The sequence below is a fragment of the Podarcis vaucheri genome (assembly GCF_965113315.1).
Source record: "Podarcis vaucheri genome assembly, chromosome: 6".
NCBI classification, from domain to species: Eukaryota; Metazoa; Chordata; class Lepidosauria; order Squamata; family Lacertidae; genus Podarcis; species Podarcis vaucheri.
In genome coordinates, this window is record NC_138764.1 from 13,412,420 (window position 1) to 13,436,423 (window position 24,004).

General features: G+C 44.1%; 1 protein-coding gene across 5 annotated transcripts; it reads right to left on the reverse strand.

Moving 5' to 3' along the window:
* Positions 1 to 1,288: 1,288 nt before the first annotated feature.
* On the reverse strand, positions 1,289 to 22,614 carry ODR4 (odr-4 GPCR localization factor homolog). Of its 5 annotated transcripts, none has more exons than XM_082225527.1 (14): positions 22,473 to 22,614; positions 21,338 to 21,467; positions 20,274 to 20,408; positions 19,098 to 19,193; positions 17,126 to 17,232; positions 15,973 to 16,009; positions 15,425 to 15,565; positions 13,216 to 13,311; positions 11,223 to 11,291; positions 9,881 to 10,009; positions 8,415 to 8,505; positions 6,818 to 7,003; positions 3,819 to 3,911; positions 1,289 to 1,680 (listed from the first exon to the last, which is right to left on the reverse strand). In XM_082225527.1, exons 2-14 carry the CDS (start codon positions 21,434 to 21,436, stop codon positions 1,613 to 1,615), a joined length of 1,347 nt encoding a protein of 448 aa, XP_082081653.1. In that variant the 5' UTR covers positions 21,437 to 21,467; positions 22,473 to 22,614; the 3' UTR covers positions 1,289 to 1,612. The 5 variants fall into 5 exon arrangements, with proteins under 5 accessions (XP_082081653.1, XP_082081654.1, XP_082081655.1 ...); XM_082225528.1 differs by having other exon boundaries at positions 15,973 to 16,005; positions 17,125 to 17,232; XM_082225529.1 differs by lacking the exon at positions 20,274 to 20,408.
* Positions 22,615 to 24,004: the final 1,390 nt, after the last annotated feature.

The window sequence follows — 24,004 nt, forward strand, 5'->3', positions numbered from 1 at the left end:
CCATTTCCAAGCGTAGAATGGAGATGTGTAAATCCCATTAGGCACGGTGTTATTAAAACCATCTGGCTTTGTAGAGCCATCCCACGGGTGGACAGCATGTGCCTACGAACGGAGGGCAAAGGAGACAACTGAGAATTAAGCAGGTGGATATTCTTCAAGTCAAGTTCTCACTAGTACTCCCAAGTGAAGGGCTGGCACACAACTTAGGACAGAGGGGGAAGCGTTACAAGCCCTACGCTTCCCTCAAAAGGACACACCTCTGATGAATCAGCCTTCGGTGGCTCCAACCGCTGCATTCCCGGGCTTTCCCCGTTTTTCTTTTAACTGCTAGTTTCCTAAAATAGCATGTAAGACATAATTACTTCTGAGGTTTCCTGTCAGATCATAAATATATCCCCCAGATAACAGGCATGATCATCCTATAAATTCAGAATCCCTTTGAACACGATCTCTCATTTGTGGATGTTTTTTCCCTGTTGCGTGTTGGAAGAAGAGTAATCACGCAAGGGAGGCTTCTACAAGCCGGAGGGCCAAGTGATGACTGCAGCTCTCGCTTGCAAAATAGACTAGGATATTAAATCGCTAAGTGGCAACGCAACACCTCCATAGGCTGCTGCTTAGCTGCTGTGGTTTAAGAAAATGATGAGGATCGCGTGTCTACGAAAAAGGAAAGGGCCCAGCTACCTTTTCTTATACTAATGAAACTGCATCTAGCTGGAATGTAGCCTATTGTATAAAGCTAAATGTCACACCAGGGTCATGGGTGGCGCTGTGGGTTAAACCACAGAGCCTAGGACTTGCCGATCAGGTCCCTGCTCCTGCCAACCTAGCAGTTCGAAAGCATGTCAAAGTACCTTCCGGCGGGAAGGTAAACGGTGTTTCCGTGCGCTGCTCTGGTTCGCCAGAAGCAGCTTAGTCATGCTGGCCACATGACCTGGAAGCTGTACGCTGGCTCCCTCGGCCAATAAAGTGAGATGAGCGCTGCAACCCCAGAGTTGGTCACGACTGGACCTAATGGTCAGGGGTCCCTTTACCTTTAAATGTTACACCCATTATTCTGGCCCCTTTTGCCTCACACAACGTTGGCATGCAGCCCCAGGAGATTGCCAAGGCAGGAATGGGTCCCAAACCCTCTCCTAGACACCCCAGTGATGTTCACAGAAATAGGGGGAAGGGGAGAACTAAGACTCATAAGGTATTTTTTTTAAGTGTTGGGCAGTTTAAAGAGGAAAGCAAACTTTGCACAATCGCACACAGCTTCGGCATTTCTAGAAAAACACAAAATAACAACTTTAACAATGGTCTTTTTAATTAGTAAGCGGAAAGGTAAGTAGACATTTGACAAATTCTTTGTGAACTTGGGAAAGTAATGTCGTATTAATCTGCCAATCGGTAGTGTTGGTCTTCCCCCCAACACACCCTCTTAAAAATCATACCACCTACACTATGGCATGCAGAAACAGGATAGCTGTTCTAAATAAGGATAGCTTCTGCTAATTGGCATTGTTAGGTGACACACTTGGTTGTTAAAGCAATTGGTTCTGGAAGCGTGCATCGTTAGAGGGCATCTGGGGCAGCTGGAGTTTTCAGGTTGGCTCTTAGTATCTGAAGCCTAGTCGCTGAAATAGTTGAAGGAGAAGGCTGCTGCGGATATTGCGACAGCCACTGCTATCACCACTCCTGAAAACGACAAAGGAAAGGCAAATTCAGTGCGTAAAAAGGAGAACTTGATTGTCAAAAAGGCAAGGAGTGGGAAAGAGATTAGCAGAGACACAATGGAAGTCCCTGAAACATAGTACATGTTCACCAGCAACATTCAAAATATATAAGGGTTCAGATAGCCCTTTCCATTCTCTTCAACGATACGCATATTTTCTCAATTCCGTCACAGACAACGCAAAGTATACAAAATCAACATGCCGCACAATTGCACAGATCGACTCCAGGCCCCACCTTGCTTCTGTGTGTTGGATGTAACATGTAGCTGACAAGTCTGTGCACAAAATCTAATTTCACGATTGATACATGACCTTCACCCAGCAAGCTTGAAAGGTGTGAGCATGTGGGGTGCCCCACACTTATGAGGCTGAATATGCAGAGAGGCTGACAGTTTTTACTGCCCCTGTTCAAATAAGGTCTGGAAACAGACTGAGGTTTCCCAGATCTCTGCTGGCTAGGTTCAGCTTGCAGATAAAAAGATAGAGAGATAATTGACTGGATCTGGGCTAGATCTGCTCCAAATTTCAGGCACATTAACGTTACCACAAAATGTAGAAACAGGACCTTCAAAGCTGATTCACAGACACTATAAAGGTGTTGACACATATACACATCAATTACACATGACATGGAGCACATTAGGCAAGGCAGGGCAAGTGAAATCCTGTTGCTCCATCGTACATTGCAAAGGCTTTACCAGACATGTGACAATAACACTTCCTCTCTGTGCACTGACTAATCCCAGCCCCTTTCTTCAACTGCCGTTACCTTAGCTCAGGGATCTATCCGAGGCCTCTGACATGCATAACTCATTCTAACCTTTTGCACTCGGAGATTCAGGCATCACAGGTATCAACCACAACCACAAAAGACTCAGATAACAGATATCAAGAAAGACAGCAAGTGAGAAAGAATGGAAAAGATGAGAGACCGTAGACTTAATTTGTGTGTTTTTGTTTTTTACTTTCTCTAGTCGCTCCTATATGCCTATAATTTTATTTATACTCTGCTCTAAGGCCAACAGTCAAACAGCTGTATCAGGGCATTGCCTAGAGTAGTTTGTCCTGCCACCTTGCCCCATGCTTTGAGGAATTGATGCTTGTTCCCTAACTAAAGGGACGCAGGTGGAGCTGTGGTCTAAACCACAGAGCCTAGGGCTTGCTGTTCGGAAGGTCAGCGGTTCGAATCCCCACGACGGGGTGAGCTCCCGTTGCTCGGTCTGTGCTCCTGCCAACCTAGCAGTTAGAAAGCACGTCAAAGTGCAAGTAGATAAATAGGTACCGCTCCGGCAGGAAGGTAAACGGCGTTTCCATGCGCTCCTCTGGTTCGCCAGAAGCGGCTTAGTCATGCTGGCCACATGACCCGGAAGCTGTCTGCGGACAAACACCGGCCCCCTCGGCCTATAGAGCGAGATGAGCACGCAACCCCAGAGTCGTCCGCGACTGGACCTAATGGTCAGAGGTGCCTTTACCTTTTACCCTAACTAAAACCACTCCCATTTTACAGTACATTCCCATTCATGTCTATTCAGAACTAAGTACTGCTGGTTTCAGTGAAGTTTAATCCTGGATACTGGATTGCTGCCTTGGCAAATTGTTTTTGTTTTGAAGGAAAGGAAGGAAGGAAATTTAAACCAATGTTCAGGTTAACACAGCAGGCATCTGAATTCTGCTGCTTTCACAAATTGTTATAATTGTGCCGCTGCAGGCATGCAGTATCCTAAAGGGGTGGCTAAGTAAGTGGAAAACACTGGCAAAACAGACTGTGTTTCTGTTCTAGTAGGACCCTGTCATGCCACCCTCAGTTCTTTATACCCAATGAGGCATCACAGATGACCTTCGAAATTGGGAAGCTCAACCTGATTCACTGTAGAGAGAATGCTCATTTGGGGCGCCAATATCAACCACAACGACGGCATCCATTTCTCATTTCCCTCTGAGTTGTATTTGGCTAAATCCTGTTCAGAGTAGACCTTTGGAAATTAATGAATCTAAATTAGTCATGCAGATAAATGCAATAGGTCTACTCCAAGTAGGACTAGTGCTGAATACCACTCATTGCTTCCATTGGTGCAAGAGCAATTGCTGGAGCCTACATACCTATATTTTGATGAAGCTTCAACAGAAGCACTTCTTTAGTCAACCGTTTCTCTTGCACAACATCTTGGAATTCCTTCAGGGGGGTTACTTCAACTGGTTTAAGAAAGAAGATACAAAAATGGTCTTTGTGGATTCACCCTAATCCCATTCTCACACACTTGTCTCCCCTCCTTGCCCAGTAACACATAACCTTGTCCAAACTCTTCGGAAAACTGTAGGATCAGAAGCTCAGCTGCAAGTAAACATATGCAAAATGAATCTGTGTAATTTACCGTATTTTCGCTCTATAGGACGCACCGGACCATAGGACACACCAGACCATAGGAGGGGGAGAACAGGAAAAAAATTTTTTCTTGTTCTCCCTCAAAAACAAGGTGTGTTCAAGGTGCGTTCAAGAGCAGGTCAGGGAACAGCGCAAACGCTGCACGCAGCCTTGCCACTGCCCCCCGAGCTTGTGGGGCTGGCGGTGGGGGGTAGCGCTGCTTTCCCCCACCGCCAACCTCAAAGATCCCTGAAGCCTTTGGAGCGCAGAATCAGGGACAGCCTTTCAAGCCTCCGCAGGGCGGCAAGGTGCCTTCACCCCGCTGCCCTGCGGAGGCTTTGCGCAGCCATCCCAAAGCTAGAACAGCAAGACGGAGGGCTGCGCAGCGCCCCGTCTCGCTGTTCTGGCTTCGGGGACAGCCTTTCAAGCCTCCGCAGGTTGGTACACCCCTTCATTTTTGGAGGGGAAAAGGTGTGTCCTATAGAGCGAAAAATACGGTAGTCTGAGTACAGAATACATACAGTCATGGGCCTTACTTATACACACACAACCACTGAAATGAGCCTTAAACCTCATATCTCAGGGTCTAAAAATGCTAGGAAGGCTTTATCTCAACAACAACGCCAGAAGCGACTCAAAAGTGACTCACAGCTACACAGCTCTGTAGAGGCCAGAAGACCTATTGCTTGAGTTCATTAGGTCTTCCACTAGATAAGAAAGAATGAGTACAGGAGAAGGGATTACCCTCGCTGAAATCTTATTTGTGTTGATCTACTCAAGAGGACTTAACCCCTTGATGGTAGCAACAGGGATTTAGCGAAGGAAATTCCTGATGCAAAACGTATTTGCTTATGCTAAAGAACAGAAAAGCATAGCAAATTCCATATCCAAACAAGTTAGGGTTTTGGTTTTGGTTTTTTTAATTGCAAGCTAATTTATGGATTATTTATTAATTCCAACTACAAACTTCTAAAGTGAGTCAAGTTAATTTGTTTTAGGGACTGTTAAGAAAGCTAACCAGAGAAGGACAAGCAATCTCTAGAAACAGTGGGTCACTTCATGCGACAGGATATAGACTGCACTATGGACCCAAAATAGAGAGCTACAGTGGTACCTTGGCTTACAACCATAATCCATTCCGGAGGTAAATTTGTAAACCAAAACACGTTGTAACCCAAGGCGTGCTTTTGCCAATGGGGCCTCCAAAAAAACGGGGTCGTGATCCAAAATATTTGCTCGGAAACAAAAAAAAAATTGTTCGGAATCCAAAAAAAGGGGTCGTAATAAAAAAAAATTGCAAACCAGGACATGCACTTCCAGTTTTGAATTGGTCGCAATCCAAAATGGTCGTAAACTAGGCTGTTCGCAAACCAAAGTACCACTGTATAATGTAGTCAACATAATCTATACAGTATTAGAGGGCAAAATCGCCTCGTTTCAAACAACCCAAGTTTCTAGAACTCTTAGCTGTTGTGTTGCCTTTTTCCTTTCCATTGTCCTTGCTTTCATGCCAAGATCATAGCCGCAGGCAAGGGCTATTTTCCAAGTTTATACCCTGAATATTCAGTTTTGGTTTTATAGAAAGAAAACAAGTCTTTTGCTCTTTTACTAAGTGCCAAACTAGACGTAATGCAGGAGGTTCCTGGCTGGCTCTCCAAAGACAACTTTCTTGTTCTGATTTGGACTGGGGCCGTAGCGTTTCCCGCTGCGCTATGGCCCCAATTCAAATACTGCCCATGTGCTATTAGCTGCAAAAGGAAAAACATACTGCTCAGGTATCATTTTGATTGGGGCTGCAACACTGGAAGCGGAGGAGATCGTTCAAAATCCCATGGTGTTGCTTTTAGGAAAAGAAAGATGTTGGAAGATTCCACCCGGGGTTGTTTTGGCCACATCTAGCTTGGCCTTTACTCAGAAAGGTGAATGAGAAGTTCCCAATTTTGGACTGAGTGAAAGGCCTAAGAAGCATTACAAGCTACTTTTTAAAAATAAATGTTATTAAATGTTATTATTTGCGGGGCCTGTAAGACAGAGCTATTCCGCCTGGCCTTCAATTTGAATTAGCCTGATCCTCTATTCCCTTTTCCCTTTCCTCTTCTATGAAGAAACTCTTTCTGGGACCCCTCATTTAAATTCTTCCCTGGTCTCCTTGCTGGCCCTAGTAGGACCAACTTAGCCAGTTAGCCCTGGTGATCATTCAATGTCTACTGACTGGGTGTGTTTTTCTCTTCCAAAAATGACCCCTGAATTTTTGAATTTTATTGATATTGATGCTGCATTTTATGTTGTATTCTATGCTGTTTTATGCTGTTTTTAAGTCGCATTTTAATCAATGTTTTATATTTGTTGTTAGCCGCCCTGAGCCTGGTTTTTAAACCAGGAGGGGAGGAGTATAAATAAAAATCATTATTATTATTATTATTAAAATCTTGTAGGTATTCTCTTACATTTTATGTTTAAAGTTTGGTTGTTTTGTACTGACCTTTGGCAGACCCCGCCACACCACTAGGCCCCACTACCATGTTTCCAGTAATGCCACCATTTAGACCAATATGGATGAAAGTGAATAGCCTAAACTCAACTTTCCCTCTTGCTTGGACATCACTTGTTGAAGCTGAGGTTTGAGGCAGAAAACATTTCAGGAGCCAGTGTTAAGCTCTGCTTGTTCCACAGGTTGAGCTTCTCAGTAATTCCTGGCAAAGCGTAATCCGCCTCTTAACTTAGTGGCTATATTTACCCATATTCATTTCCTCAGCTGTCTGCAAATCCTCTGGTTGAACAGCTTGATCCAGCATCTCAAGGAAGCGCTCTTGGATTTCCCTGGCTGTCTCGTCTCCAAACTTATAGTCGCACAGCAACACGCTGGACCCAACGATGGGAGCAAACACTCTGCAAGGCAAGGTGTGGTACTCCCTTTCAGAATCTAAAACAGAAATATAAAATAAAATAGGGAGAGAGGAAAGGCCTTGTTAAACACCACTAAGGGACATTGTGACTACTGTGACTCCAGTGTTTATGTGTTCAGGCAGCATCAGTGCTATGTCTGTATAGGTGTGTCGCATGCCCTCATTACGCAATCTCAATTTTATATTAATTTAATTTACAACTGCACTGCAGGTGCTGCAAGAAGCATATGGATTACTTGGTGAGGTATCAAATCTGAAAAATGAAACATACAATATAACAATGTCATCAACTTGCATCTTTCCGTAGCTCTAGTGTTGACACTGAATGCATGTCTGAAAGCTCTGTTGAGGAGTTATCTGGCAGAAGGGACCGACTAGCAGCGGTGTTGGCATGGCTGTGCCAAGGGGATCTCAAGTCTGCTATCCTGCGCCGCAGAGACTGATCACTCAGAACAGCCCACAAACATGGAGGAAAATATAATTTCTCAGTAAAGCTCCACAAATTCTCTTACAAGGCTGTAAGCCTGCTGAAGCCACTGCCTGGTCTTCCAAGCTGGATTTATTCCGGGGGTGGGAAAGAGAGATTTTATATATTAGATTGTAGCCAACCAAGTTCCACTCAAAGTAGAAGCAATGAGATGAATGGACCAGTCCATTCATTTCAATGGCTCTGCTCCTAACTTTTGATACCAAGGTCAAATGATGTGCTGGAGAAGAAACAGTTTGCTGAGGAAGGTGGGAAGCTGCCACCAAAAATTTAACCGGGATGTTTTACTTGCTCTCCTGTATTGGGGGGTGGGGAGAAATGTCCCAGATGTCTCCCCCCTCTTGCCCCCTGTTGCTCTCCAATTCGTTTTTACTGCAATAAACTGACAATGATTATCCGCTATTGCAGTCTGGGAAGTTTGGCTAATAAATCACGAAAAGCAAACTTGAGGGCAAGAAGAAGGGGAAACGTGCCTAAACAATTTGTTTTAACTCTAAAAAGCAAACTTAGTTGGCCCATAATAGGCAAAATAATACACATATGTAGACAAACTATGCCACCTAAAGAGACAACTGAAAATTGCAGGCAATTAATAATATTGCCATTTCAATGGTGCAGCGACATCTACGTCATGCATCAGATTGTGCTGCAAGCAGTTAAGTTTGCATTCATTGCCCTCCCCCCCTCAAAAAAAAAAAAGCAATGGGGAGAAACTAGTTTGAATAATTTGCTTGGGGGAAAACCTAGTTATTGTTAGAGTAGTATAAGCAGCTTTCACATGCAGTACTCAGACACATGGACTTACATGACTCCAGCCTTGTTTTCACTAATAAACACGTCCTCCTATTCCTTAGAAGGAATTCATTTTTAAAATCCAAATTCAAAAGCAATTAAAAAAAAAAACTAGATATAGTGCTACAATTCCTTCCGCCCGCTCTTACTTTTCTTTCCTGGTGTTTCGTTTAGAAGCAGGTCTTCAAATAACATTTCACAACGATCAGAGAGAGTGTTTATTATATCTCTCTTCAAGGCCTGCAAAGGCAAGAACAAAAAGATACAAAGACATTCCAGCGTTTGAAGCCTCTTCCCACTGGGCAACAACTCAGGGAGGTCTTAAAGGTTAAACAAGCAATATGTGAAATCTCAGCCTGCCTTCTGAGCCGGATAGCTGGTCCAGTTTTGGGAGAAGGGCCAAAAATGGGTAATATAGTCCTGAGGCTGTATTTTCTAGAATGCCAAAGAATCCCAGAAGTGAGACTGGCAGCTGGTGAACATGTTGAAAATGGTTATGGTTCCTTCAGCAGAAGAAAACTGTGGCTTCTGACAGAGCAGGAAGGCAGATACTACAAGTAAACGGAAGCATCCTTAGCACCCTCAGTTGCAGGGGCTGGAGACAAAGAGGCTGGAGGCTCCTGCTCTCGCTATATTTCCCTTTATCCCAGACCCATGTGAGATATGGGATGCCCTTCTGAGACAGACAGAATCCCAGGAGAGGACAGGCAAATCCTGGACTCCCAAGGTGGAATGCTAATGCAATTCATTAGCTGTGGAGAATCAAACGCATCTTTACAGGAGCATGAAACGTACAGTGGTGCCTCGCAAGACGAAAAGAATCCGTTCTGTGATTCTCTTCGTCTAGTGGTTTTTTTGTCTTGCGAAGCAAGCCCATTGACGGATTAGAGGATTAGCGCTATTAGCGGCTTTTAGCGGCTTATCAGCTTATCGGATCAGCTGATAAGCGGCTTAGCAGCTTAGAAAAAGGGGGGAGGGGAAAAAACCCGCAGGAACTCGCAAGACATTATCGTCTTGCGAAGCAAGCCCATAGGAGATTCGTTTTGCGAAGCACCTACAAAACGGAAAACTCTTTCGTCTAGCGAGTTTTCCGGCTTGCGAGGCATTCGTCTTGCGGGGCACCACTGTATATGGAACTGTGATCTAAATGTAAATTTGCAATTACTGTTGAAACTCAGAAGGAAATCAATAGATGAGAAGTTACTATATTTACTGTCTGATCAGAGTAGGTATGCCACGTTCAGAACAGTAAAATTCATAATTGCTGTTTTGACAAAAACTGCTAAAAATTTAAATGAATGTAGGCAAGGATCTACTTGTGAAACTCCTAGCTAGGAATTTCCCTTCTGAACTGTATATAACTGTATACTATACCGTTCCATTATGTTCATTTGTATGCTATTGTTCTTTTAGTTTTTACAAATTTATTCGGGATTAATGCTCAGTAGGAAACTAAACAGTTTGAGGACCTTTATGGTGAAATTGTATGATGGCAGGTTTCTGAAAACACAACAAAATCTGCTCGCTTGCTTGCTTTCTTGCTTGTTTGCTAAAATATCTGGGATGAAAGGATTAAGACCAAATCCTTCAGTAGACTGAAGGGCAGCAAAAGTACCTTAACAGCATCTTTAACTCTGGGCTTGTTATTATGGATGTAAGCTTTGCATTTTAAAGCACCTTTAAGATTTATGGAGCCGCTGCATATCTGGACTGTTGCTGTGGATCTGGTGTTTGAACTACGTGACTGAAAGAGAAAACATAAAGAAGTCTCAAGAATAGGTTTCTCAATTTCTCGGCCACTTTTACATTTCCAGAGTTTACAGTTTTAAAATTCTCTGGCTGTTTTATATGTGCTATGGTCTGTTCTCATCAAAATATATTTAGCCCGACCTTTTGCAATGTTAAAACATGGAGCTCTCTAGTATTCACATTGTGGCTTACTCCCTTTCCCCTCTGTACAAGAAGATGACAGGTGTTGCTATCATTCTGAAAGTACTATTGATCAGCATTTGGGGAAAGGGAAATCAACAAGGGATCAGCCTACATCAGGCTTCTTCAACCTCAACCCTCCAGATGTTTTGAGACTACAATTCCCATCATCCTTGACCACTGGTCCTGCTAGCTTTGGATCATGGGAGTTGTAGGCCAAAAACATTGTAGGCTGAGGTTGAGGAAGCCTGGCCTACACGAACAACAGTTTTCAACAGCAGTATAAATTAAGATTTTAACACTCACGATTTAAGCTTCAGTCTCAGTTAAAAAACAGCTTGTCAAAATTAGATGCTCTGCTGTCACAGACATTTTAATCTTTTTGAGGATTAGCATCAGCCTCTACTTTTTCATCTGGCCTCTTGGAACATCTGTACAGACCCCAAATGATTTGACTTGCAACTTCATCTCTATAGGTCGGCAACCTACAACAACCTTTAGAGTAAGATTTACACCCTACAGTTTACCACAACTCTCATCATCCACAGTCAGTCAGGGATGATATTTAGTCCAACAACATCTGGGAACCCAAGGTTGAGAAAGGCTGGTTTAGACTATTAATACCAAACACTTGAAAAGCACTTTTAGTGCTCATCACTGATGCTGAGAGATAGTAGCTATAAAGCGTTATGTGCTATATTCTGCATCTTTGCCGGAAATTCCACAATTTAGGTAGGGAATGGGAGGCTTCAACAGGGGACTTTCCAGCTTTCATCTCTTATAGCTGCTAAGCTCCCAAACATCAAGCTCAAACAAGAATCCAGTGGGAATTTAAATCAGCATGGAAGAAAAGGAAGTGACCTTCTCCTATGGAGATCTTCCGTAGGCCTTTACTGTTTGCTCCATGGAAGAGAGGCGGAGGCCAACGAATAGTAGATTACATAAGGCCATCGAGTGAATTCATAGAACTAAACCAGGGACTTTTCACATCACTCTCTTTTTACCATTGCAGTGGTGAATTTACTTACCAATTGCATTAAAACCCTAACATCAAGGCTCTGAGTAGCTGATGGCGTGTTTCCTCTTGCAGACTTTTTCTGTAAAGATAATTGAAACACAGAAAACGACAGAGAAAATAATTCATGTGTTCCATATCCAAAGATAGAAATTGTGTGTTGTGGATTTTACAAGATAAATGTTGGATACGGGTGTTTTTTCCCGAAAACGTTGCACGTTTTCTCCTAACAGTCTTTAGTTCTGCATTTGTGTGGAAGAACAAGCAAAACCGCAAATTCTATCCTGGGGCTCAGCCCTCAGCAGTCAAGGCTACAAAGCACTATGGTGGTTACTCGGGACATTGGGAAGTCCTATACTCAAAATACATTTCACTATATAAAGCCCCAAAACATTAGGTATCCAGTTTCAGAAAATAAACACATAGACTAGGTACATCAAACTGGTGGTGAAAGAATGACCAATGCATGGAGATGCAGAATACCTTGCTGTAAAAAAGACGTCAGATAGGGAAGAGGGTTTTTTCTTTTTCTTTTTAAAGACACACAAAATATAAATTGCCACAATCACGATTCCGAATTTCTCATCCTAGTGGGATAGCTTTTTTTCCTCCACAGGACGCTGTCTCATACCAGATCAGACCACAAATCCATCTAAGTCAGAACTGTCTACACTAACTACTGTGGCTTTCCAGGATTTCAGACAGGGGTCTCTCCCAGCTCTACCTGGAAATGTTGGAGAGTAAAGCGGGGATCTTCTGCATGAAAAGCATGCAGTCTACTACTGAGCGATTGCCTTTGACTCTGGGAGATACATGAACATTCTGAAAGGAGGAACACAGTTTACCAGTTACTGGATGTCAGGGAACTGCCATCAGCTCAGAGGCGAGAGGTGGAAAGGCAGCTGGATTACAGGCAGCCTCCAAAGATCGTGGGAAGCAGCACTTCCTCAGCGGAGGAAGGAAGCCCCGCCTCTAGTGGGGAAGAGATGCCGGGCTCGGAGGATGCAAGAAAGAGCCAAGTCACCATGCCTGAGCAAAGCGGGGGGAAAGCAGGTCCCCCTTTACCCATGCCCTCCCTGCGCAGTAGGTTTTCGCGCAGAGAGGGGAGGCGTCGGATGGGGGTCAAGAGACTACTCTGCTGGGGAAAGTTTAAGGACCGCCCACTCTCAGATTCTGCTAGTGACTGAGCAAGACATGGAATTGAGGCCTTCTGCACTGTAAATGTTTTTGCACCAATAATAAAGCCTTTGAAAAGACCAGTGGGGATCTTGCCTGTTCGCTCTCGAGCAACCACGCTGATAGGCATAACACCAAGTATAAAGGTAAAGGACCCATGGATGGTTAAGTCCAGTCATAGGTGACTATGGGGTTGTGGTGCTCATCTCGCTTTCAGGCTGAGGGAGCCAGAGTTTGTCCACAGACAGCTTTCCAGGTCATGTGGCCAGCAGGACTAAACCACTTCTGGTGCAAGGAACACCGTGACGGAAACCAGAGCGCACTGAAACACTGTTTTCCTTCCCACTGCAGTGGCACCTATTTAACTACTTGCACTGGTGTGCTTTCAAACTGCTAGGTTGGCAGGAGCTGGGACAGAGCAACGGAAGCTCATCCCATCGCGGGGATTCAAACCGCCGACCTTCTGATCACAGTGTGTAAAATTCTTCTGGTCAATTGGCAAATCATTATGCATGGTTTGCTTACTACCATGTGATCAGAACAGACACATGGCTTCAGTATTTGAGACTCATTTGGCCACCACCTCACAGAGTGTTTGTTGTGGGGGAGGAAGGGAAAGGAGAATGTTAGCTGCTTTGAGACTCCTGAAGGGGAGTGAAAGGCGGGATATCAAATCCAAACTCTTCTTCTTCTTCTTCAATAGCAGCATTATCTTCAAAATAAAGGTGTACTCATCAAGTCAAGCTATGCTAAACTGACCACTGAAAACACATACCTCTCTAAACATTGTGACCTACGCCACCGTTAAGACTCCGTTGTTCAGCACTTACCTGCCCTTCTAGTAGGTCAGCATCTTCCTCTCTAACTTGACCATTGATCAGAAATACAGCTTCCTCTATCTGTTTGGCCCATCGCGCTAATCCATTCTTTAAAGCAAAAACAAAACAAAAGAAAAGGAGGCATGTTGTGTTGCTGAACAATCCATGACTTTAAAATCAAAATGTTTATTCGGCTTTACGCCCATCATAAAGCACAACACACAAAACAAATCAAATAAAACAGCGGTCTCGTACAAGCCGCAAGTAATATAACACAATTCACTGCTCACAAGGACAAATATTGGCAATTCAAAAGAAAAATTTAAGATTAAGATTAAAAATTTAGACACTCCGCTAAAATCAATATCTAATGTCATTATCGAAAATTCATATAACTATCAATAATCAGCTAACATTCCATTCCGTCTCTTGTACGAGAGGACGGCTGTTAGGAATTTAGCAACCTGTAGGGTAATATAGGCTGTAGGGTGGCGATGTGGGCTAAAGCCTCAACGCCTAGGGCTTGCCGATCGAAAGGTCGGCGGTTCGAATCCCCGCGGCGGGATGCGCTCCCGCTGCTCGGTCCCAGCGCCTGCCCACCTAGCAGTTCGAAAGCACCCCCGGGGGCAAGTAGATAAATAGGTACCGCTTACCAGCGGGAAGGTAAACGGCGTTCCGTGTGCGGCTCTGGCTCGCCAGAGCAGCGTTGTCACGCTGGCCACGTGACCCGGAAGTGTCCCCGGACAGCGCTGGCCCCCGGCCAATAGATGTGAGATGGGCGCACAAACCCCAGAGTCTGTCAAGACTGGCCCGTTCGGGCAGGGGTACCTTTACCCTTTACCTTTAGGGTAATATAAGGATCCACATCTTGAAGAACCCAGGCAAGCTGTAGGTCTACTGGTTTGTCAGCCATAGGCTGGATTATGGAGTTTAGTATACTAGCACGAACTGAACTGTACATAGGGCAGATAAACATAACATGATGTAGGGATTCAGATGTTTTCATTTCACAAGCACACATTGAAGGGACTTGGCCCTTGGTGAATCTAAGTCTCAGCATGTTTGTTGGAAAAACATTGAACCTAGCTCTAATGAAGGCATATCGGTGAGATGCGGCCATAAGCGATGTTAAGTAGGACGGAGCACGGTAGATAGGGGTTATGCCGAGATTTAACAGCAAGCAGGCTCCACCACCAGCTAAGAAATTTTGGTATAGCTCCGCATCATCCAGCCTTTGATTTATACACCTTTTTGCCACGTTTAGATCCAGTTTGAGCAATTCAGTGGGCGAGATCTCATAGGACAGCAATTTGGCATGGATTTTTCCTGACCACAAATTTGTGAAGTCATCCCGCCACATGCATTGCATGAGATAGTGGTTCCGGAGTTTATGCCATAGGGATATCCAATAAATCAAAACTCTCCTCCATAAAACTAACTCCACTGAGGGGATCTTCATTTCTAAGCGAATGGCCGCATTACTTACGCATGTTGGACCATGACTTTAATGTTCAGCCCGGTACATCTTTATTTACATGCGATCATGGAAGCCTGAGGGCTGTTCAATCATCAGACACCCTAAACTTTTTTTAAAATCACATTTGTATCCTGCCATTCCTCCAAGGCAAGGGTGGTGAACCTTTGGTCCTCCAGATGTTGCTGAACCAGAACTCCCATCAGCTCCAGCTAGCATGACCATGGTAAAGCCTGATGGGAGTTGTAGTTCAACAACATCTGAAGGCCAAACACTCCCAAACCAATGAGTTCATAACAGTTTAAGAAGGGCTGCATAACGGCTGATCACGGCCCACTTTTTATTTTAGATTCCAAAATATAGTTAAAACATGTCATATGTAAACACATCTACACAACTGCTTATACCAGCACCTTAACATAGTCTCTAAAGAAGGGCTGCCACATTCACGAGGCGCTGTGTAAAGTATTTTTGAAATCTGTCCTGAATCTCCCAAGTGGCTTAATGGGCAGAGTACAGAAGCTGTCCAGGCTCAGAAAGCAGCAAGGAAAGGCAGAATCCAACAGAACGATATACATCATTCTAGTCAATATATAAATACACATTAACTTAAAACATTATGATTTATTAAAATTGTATACCGCCCCTTATCTGTAGATGTCAGGGCAGTTCACAGCATTAATATAAAATATAAATATTAGCTTAAACGGACAAGATGTAAGTCATGCATAGCAAGTGTTCTGTTACCCTTGTGTTTTTCTCTAAGTCATGGCTGGCCAAGGTCGCTGGTAGTGGGATGTGTATATTAGCATTAATTGTGCATTCTAAAGATAGCCATGACGTGGCAAGGCCATGCTGATATTTCCAGTCTGCCGGCTTGGCTGTACTCTAAATGAAGGAGGGAACAGAAGGAGAGGAGAGGCTAAATTATTAAGGCAATAATTCAATGTTTCTTGCAGAGTCTGAACAATCTACATATGCTTACCCACATATATGTCCAGAAGGGATTCACTCTAGATTAACATGCACAGAATTGCAGTCTAAGGCAGTATTGCCGCTGCATCTGAAGTTAAATGCTTCATGCAAGCTGATAAGAATTGCAAGAGAGAGACCGGTCCATTCCACCAAGAAAATGTATTCAGCAGGCTCTCTTGAAGTGCATGAGTTAGTTTACTGAGTACAGCAATAGCTTTAGGGATTCCTCCAATCATTTGAAGTGGGGCTTGCAAAACAGTTCCCTGCCAAATCAGGCCTGAAGTTAACAACATCGCCTCCTACAAGCAAACACAACTTACCTTTGGATCTTGTACATCATAAGTGCGGCAAAGCATTCGTTCCAAATTGAGGAATAATAACCAAGTGTGCTTAAAGGGTGTTATTTAAAAAGCACTTGTAAAAAGAAGTCATTTTTCAAACTGTTCCTTTATGTCATGGCAGTGTCTGTATTTCCAGCTGTGGCTAAACACTCGCTAACTTTGCAGCAGTAGGAGAACAGCCATGTATTCTAAGCGGTAACTTGGAAGTAGCAGGATCTGTGGCAAACTTTATGCAATTATCCAAATACTTAAGGAGATGCCACATTGATCAGAGAAAGGTCCTACTAAATTTAAAGCACCCAGCCCTGTAATCCAGAAAAACCCAACAGAGCCATGTTAAATTATTTGTTCCATTTGCTTTTCATAATCAGTAACCAGATCCAACAGAAAGACCTGTCCAAACCACCACTTCTCCCAGCTAAGCCTGCTGACTGCTTGGGCAGAAGGGCTGTTGGCCGTTTCCACCAGTTGCAACCAGTAGAAAGTCCCAGAATGGGGTTTTGGACACACGGGGTTTTTCTAAGAGAGGGACTGGTTTGGTCCAGGAGCTGTTAAATTGCAATCCGATTTCACTGCTATCACATAACAGCACGGGGCCTGATCTGGGCGTGATCACCGCACCACCTTCAAGCTCGCACAATTATCTGCTTCCTCCCAACCTTTCGCCCCAGCTGCTATGCGTGGCAGGGCTGCAGATGTGGCAGTGGCACAGGGGGCAGGGGAGCAAGATAGACTGCAAGGCTGCAATCCAAACCTATCGTCTTTCTTTCAATCTTCTCATAGTGTGTAGCTCACAATGTGAGCATCAAGTTAAGCCCATAAATCCATCTGTATCTACAAATGCATAATATTGGTGAACCTCGGTGTTAGTTTCCTTTGCAGCTATTGATCGTGTGCTGACTGGCAGCACTGGCTTTGGCACACAGCATGACCAAGAACCGGATCGTCGCACAATCCTATGCAGGTTTACTCAGAAGCAAGTTGAACTGTGTTTCAATGCAGCTTAGGAGTAATTGTGCATAAGACTGTAGCATGAGCTATCTAACTGAGGCAGATCAGAGCACAGATAATCAAATCTATTTTACACATTAAAATGAAGGTCCTAATTTTAATGTAAAAAAAAAAAGGATACTTCTTTGTAGCGGAGCAAAGATGAAGAGCCACTCTGTCAGACACATCTTCTTCTGAGATGTTCCACAACCTCTTTCTAGCTACAGATTTTTCTACTGAAAACACAAGCTTGGAGAGAATTAAGAACAGAATTAAGATTGGTTTCTAGTTCTCATTAAAAAAAGAAACAGAAAGAGTACAGGCAAACACCCCACATACGCACAACTGCTTTTATGCAGGTCACCACGAAATACCATACTGGCCTCAATATAAGCCGCATTCCCCCCCCCCAAAAAAAAATATCCAACTGTGAAATGTTAAAGTGTGGCTTATATTCGCGACTTTACAATATGCAGCCAGGAGCACAAGGCAAACAGTGGCAGGAGCTCTGAAAAGCAGTGGCTGCCCCGTGGGTAGTCCTCTGTCCTCTCCCTGGCCGACAACACAGCGTGGCTCCCTCCCCAACTCACCCAGTATGCAGCCAGGAGCAGCGAGGAATGGAGTGGCTTACATTCAGGTATTTTTTCTTTCCGCCCCCCTCCAATTTTAAAGGTGCGGCTTATATTCAGGTGCTGATTATATTGGGGCCAATATGGTAAATAGACTGATATTCCCTTGCTCGGGGCTGTTGTGTAAGGGAGGGAAGGTGGCCTTCAATCGACCAGCAGCGCAGGGCGGGAGGCACCACACACCTACCTATACCATTCTGGCACCGTTTCTGCAGGGCACCCTACTTGGCCCTCGCTTTCCGTGGCCAGGTGGCACTGCCATGCGCACTGGCTCCCCTCAGGCAAGCAGCAGCCCTGAGCAATTTCCAGGGTGAGTCTCTCTCTCTCTCTCTCCTCCCTGCCCCATGCACACACCCTCCTTATGCTCCACACTTTACGCAATTTTACTGATGGGTGCAGGGGTCCGGAACATAACCCCCACATAATTGGGGGTGAGGCACACCTGTCATTCAAGTTATAATGCCTAAAGCCGAAAGCTAAATATAATTTCTAAAGCCAGAACATTATCTACTCATCACATGCAATTCAAGGAAATCTTAGCTGCAGAAAGCATGTCACCATCGCAACTGTGTTCCCGAGTTTATAATCGTGAAGGTTACTTTCTAGGAGCCCCTATTACATTTGTAGTCGTGTCACAATTTACAGCAGCCTTCCCCAACCTTGTGCCTTTCAAATGCTTTTGGACTCCCATCAGTCCCAGCCAGCCAGCATGGGCAAGGATAAGATGAGTTGCAATCTAGCAACATCTGAAGGGTACCAAACTGAGGAAGTAGAATGCCTTATCCCTCTACAATGCCTGAACACTTTAGCACTAGGGGACCTAGAATCACAGAACTGTAGAGTTGGAAGGGGCCACAGGGGTCATCTAGTCCAACCCCCCCAGCCAAGCAGGAATCTTTTTGCCCAAACCCATGACTGAGATTAAGAGGCTCATGCTCTACCGACTGAACTTTCCCACTCTTCCACACAAACCTGTTTGGGTTTTAAAACCTTAAGGGGAAGCCACTCTCTCTGCTCTGCTAGCAGCAGAGGCTTGTATAGAAGGCCTTTTTGCTGGCTGTACCCTGGCTCTGGAACTCCCTTCCCAAAATTCATTTTGCCTGCTAAGTAGAGACTTTTTATCTTGTTGCTTTGTAGGGCTTTTGATTCATTTTATGGGCTGCTGCTCTGTTTTACTATTCTATTTCATTTGTTATTTTATTAAATGCATTGTTTGTATGCTAGTACTGTATGTTGATTATAGCGTTTCCACACACACATAACGGTTGTAAGCCACTTTGGTCACTATGCTTAAGAAAACAATGAAGGCTAGCTGCTATTCAAGTAGTATTTTCTAGGACAGGAGTGGTGTACCAGTGTCCTTTCAGACGTTGCTGGACCACAGTCAGCTGGCTGAGGCAGATGAGAGTTGAAGTGCAACAATATCTGGAGGGTAACAGATTTCCCACCCCAGTCCAGAGGGATGCTAGGGGTATTATCCTTTACCTTCCTTAAGGTATTTTGGATTTCTTTTGCCAGCTCTGGAGCTGCAACAGTAAAGACACCAAGGACTAGCAATCCCCCAGGAAGCATTCGTGACACCTACAAAGTCAGACAAACACAAATGACGTCACCGTTATTCAACTGACAATTTCTGGCCATGTATAGCATACATTTCAATGACTGATGGGAGGTCAAACTGTGGCAGCAATCATGGTAGAAAAACAGAGCAGATAAAAATCAGCATGCCTGTGACATCTGCCAAGCCCATGAACACAACATCTACAGGACATTAATTCAGGAATGGGCAACATAAGGTCTATTGGTAGTGACCTCCTTTTGCTATTCAAGGGATAATGCCTCTGATTTGCGCAGTTACAAGAAACAGGCCCTAATTCCAATACAATAATCAAGCAAAACTATACAAGCTATAGGGATCTTGTCAATATGTCTGTGATTCTTCAATTATATATATTTTTCCCATTTTCATTACTCACAGTATTCTGTCAAACTTCCACATTCTTAAGCAGTATATTAAATACCACAACACACTCTAATATGGCACAGCACCTAGCAACCGGGGCTTGAAACAGGGAAACCCAAATTGCTCCTCAGGGTGGCCTCAGATAAATCACAACCACTCCCCATTACCTATGTGGAAGGGTGGGCTACAAGTTTAACAAACTAACAAAGAAATATTCTTTCAGGATCTCTTGATAAAAGGCAGTATATAAATTTAATAAATCGTCATCATCTTCGTCTTATTATATTACACACATTGCCTATGCCTTCCTTAAGATAATAATGCAAGTAAAAACATACTTGCAATGGCCCTCCAATTTATGAAATAGTCCAGTGATCATGGTGAACACCTTGTCTATCCAATATATATGTTATGATGGTTTGAAAATTGGGACCAAAAGTACAGTTAAGGCCACATCAGAAGTCAAAACAGACAGGAAGATGCCAGGATATGAAGTATCAGGAGTCAGCTAAGTTTACAGCTATCACAGGTATGCATAGCATTCTAAAATTTGTGAAGGTCTACAGTTTCAGACTATAATCTACAAGGACACAGTACTTAGCAGTAGCTTAGAAACCAATTATCAAAGTGAAATAGCATTACAAGAAAAACAGCACTTTTCAGAATGAAAGCAACTGCAACAACTGAATGTTTATGACCTGATTGGCGTGTGCTGCGATCCATTCTTCATCAATATTAGACAAATCTGAACGACGACTTCTATTGCTTTTACTTTCCTCCTCTTTTGGAGGTGTTCGAATGGCTAGGACAACATAGTCTCTTTGCTGGGAACACTAGAAATAGGGAAGGAAGGAAGTAGCTTTGGAGAGAGAAAAGAATCCAAGTTCAACCCTTCAGCACTTTTACAAGTGTTCATCTACCATAACATGTGTGTATATATGTATACACACAAAGAGTGTTGCACGAAGGCTAAAATCAATGCATTTCGGTGTGCCTATTTCAGTCACTCCATAAGCTCAAACTGTGAGTAGTTTCCATAATGAAACCCCCACCCCAAAACTTAGTCCCTCTCTGGGAAACATAATAGCAGCTAACAGTATATCAAATTTAACACAAGATTTGGCCGAAAATAACTTGATTTTCAACGTAATGCTTCCTAAGTGTAAGAATAATATAATAAACCTCAAATAACCTGATTTGTTACTGTTCTGCAACAACTGACAAAAGACAGCCCTTCTAAACTACTATTCTCCGACATTTCAAGAAGAGATCGGTCTAAATGCACAATCAATCTCAAAGTAAATCAATGGAACAGCTCCAAAAGAGCACAAACCAGCAGGAAATTCACCTGTGTGGACTCAATGGGGCATGTACAGAAGAGACCCTCCTGTTGGATTGTGCTTTTAAGATACAACCCAAAACATACTTACCAATAAACAAGGATAAATTTATATCTGTGTAAGCAGTAATAGAATCAAACTATTAATCACCAGCTGGAAACACCCAATTGTAACTTAAGGAGTAATCACTTGGTTTTAAAACATCTATGTGGGGTTATTTGTCTGTCTATCCCTTTGATTGGTAGTAAGTCGTGGGCAAGATACAGCAGCAGCGAACAAATTTGACATGTGATTATGATGATGACACTAAAACTCTATGAGCATTTATTCAGAGAAGAGGCTTCCACCATAATGATACAGAAAGCAGGGTGGGTGGATAAGGTGCCACTAGACACACACAAACACACACATAGCAAACTTACCTGCCCTACCAAGAGGCCAGTGAGAAGGGCTTGCGAGTTGGTGGCGAGCTCCGAAAGATACTGCCCAACCGCTTCTTCCACAAAGTAGCTCCTTCCCATTATTGCAAATGTCCCATAGCCCAGTCAGCAGCTGGCAAATCAGCAAAACACCGGAAATTAAAGGACGAAAAGAGAAGCAAAGCAGGTTTCTACTCTGAGAAAGCACATATGCTCAGGAAAAGCCTTTGGTTGATCTGATTTACATCCTTGTTGTTGTTAAGACATTTAGTCGTGTCCAACTCTTCGTGACCCCATGGACCAGAGCATGCCAGGCACTCCTGTCTTCCACTGCATCCCGCAGTTTGGTCAAACTCATGCTGGTAGCTTTGAGAACACTGTCCAACCATCTCACCCTCTGTTGTCCCATTCTATGTCCTTTTAAAATGTGTTTTTTGGGGGGGTGGGGCTATTGGGTTGCTGCTTTTCTTTTTATTATGTATTTTTTATTTTTTATGTATTACTCATTTTAAGTAATATTATATTATATTATATTATATTATATTATATTATATTATATTATATTATATTATATTATAATGTATTAATATGTATTAATCTATTTTTAATCTTTGTTGGAAGCCACCCAGAGTGGCTGGGGAAACCCAGCTAGATGGGCGGGGTACAAAGAAATTATTACGATTATTATTATTAGTAGTAGTATTAGTATTGTTAATTATTATTATTATTATTATTATTATTACTACTACTACTACTATTTTGTGGTTTTATATATTGATTTTATTCTGAGGACCCCGGGTATAGGCAGGTACTGTATATAAATTCAATAAATTATGATAAGTCACATTCCACCAGAAAGGGAAGAGACCTTTTCCCTCACACCTCCGCCAGGCTTCCCCAACCATAGCTGTCCACTTTTCCCTTTCCTTGCGAGGAATCCTATTCGGAATAAGGGAATTTCCCTTTAAAAAGGGGGACAAGTTGACAGCTATGTCCCCAACCTGACGCCCTCCAAGTGTTTTTATGCTGCGGCTCCCACCATCCCTGGCTATTCCAGTTTCGTTCCAAGATATCTTAAGTGGCACCGACATTTCTTTCTGAGGAAAGATTCCCAGGTAAGGCAGCCCGTCCCTCTCACCTGCCCGCGTCCCACCGTCCAACTTCTTTGCCACACACTGAGGTGTCACACTGGCCGTCATCTTGAGGCGCCGCCGCCACTCTCCTGTCAGCCGGGACGCCTTTCAGTGACGCATGAAGACTCGATACACGCGCGCGCGCATAAGGGGGAAGAAACTGCGCTCCGCGCCCGACATATTGAGTGTGGCGGAAATAAGGCTAGAGAGCCAACCACCCCTCTTCTTTTTTGTGTCTTCGCGATTCCTTTCTACTGCTTGCATCTGCCACCTTTAATCCACTCACCTATTATTTTTAAATTTCGTTTAATCATTTGGTGTTTCAAAAAAAAGGAAGGAAACTTGCCACACCCGATATGGAGGACACTCCGCTCCTAAGTGCCTTTGCGCTTCGGGCGGAGTTTCAATCTGTATATTTCACCATAGAAATAAGCAGAGGTTTTTTTTTTTATCTCCAGGAAGCCTTTGAGCAACCATAGAAGTTAAATAAAGACCGACAACTCCATTTTTCTGGAGCCGAAACTACACAGGTGCTCTTGACGCCTTTTTCTAGGCTTGACGCTTTTAATGTTCGATGCATTACTGTATTTTGATATTTTGTTGGAAGCCGCCCAGAGTGGCTGGGGAAGCCCAGCCAAATGGGCGGGGTGGTGTAGAGAAAGTGTGCAGGGAAAAGAAGTTGGAGGAAAGGAAGAAAATGAATGAAATAAGAAGGAATGAGACGAAGGAAGGAAGGAAAGAAAGAAAGAAAGAGGGGAGCAGTGGAAAGAGGGAGGGGAAAAAACAGGAAGGAAGGAAGGAGTACTTAGGCTATGTCTCTTGGGACAGGTTAGCTGAGCTCCTGAGCAAGCACCCCGTGCCCCGCCTGCCCTCTTCGCCCCTCGGCCCCGTCTGCCTCCGCCCCGACTGTATCAGGACCCCCGCCTCCTCCCCACCTGCTCCCTCGCCAGCCAGCCAGCCAGCCGCGCGCCCTAGCCGGAGAGCCCCGGCCGTCCCCGTCGCGCAATCGGCTGGATCTCCCTTCAGCAGGCCGTGCTCACAACTCGGCCCAGGGACCCCCCTGCAGCAGATCTCCGGCCCAGCTGAAGAATCCGGCAACAAGCCCCCTCCTCCCCAATCGCTCCGCCGAAATACGCTCCAAAACCCCCCAGATAGGCCGCCGGCCGCCAAGTCTCGGTGGCGCCCTGAGCGAGGGTCTCTCCCCAACACCGCCACCTCGATCTGCGTTCTCCCGGCTACCCGAGTGAACCAGCGGCAGGACCCCGGTATGGGCCCCCCCAATATTTTTTATAAGTCGGCGCCCCTGCAAGGGGTGCAGGGCACCCGGGCGCCAATTTCTGGGGGGCGCCAGGTGCCCGCTGCTGAAGCTGCCTAAGTTCTTAACCATCTACTTGTTATGAAATAATAAATAATTTTGATCAAGTAAGAAAAACAAAATACATACAGTGGTACCTCAGGTTAAGTACTTAATTCGTTCCAGAGGTCCGTACTTAACCTGAAACTGTTCTTAACCTGAAGCACCACTTTAGCTAATGGG

What these genes read in the sequence shown, in the direction of transcription:
- ODR4 (XM_082225527.1), bottom strand. Translation starts at nt 21,436, where the DNA reads ATGGGAAGGAGCTACTTTGTGGAAGAAGCGGTTGGGCAGTATCTTTCG. An exon ending in CTTTGCTCCGCTACAAAGAA is followed by an intron (nt 16,010 to 17,125) that starts GTATCCTTTTTT and finishes CAATTTGGAACG; the next exon opens with AATGCTTTGCCGCACTTATG. An exon ending in CTGACCTACTAGAAGGGCAG is followed by an intron (nt 11,292 to 13,215) that starts GTAAGTGCTGAA and finishes TTATCTTTACAG; the next exon opens with AAAAAGTCTGCAAGAGGAAA.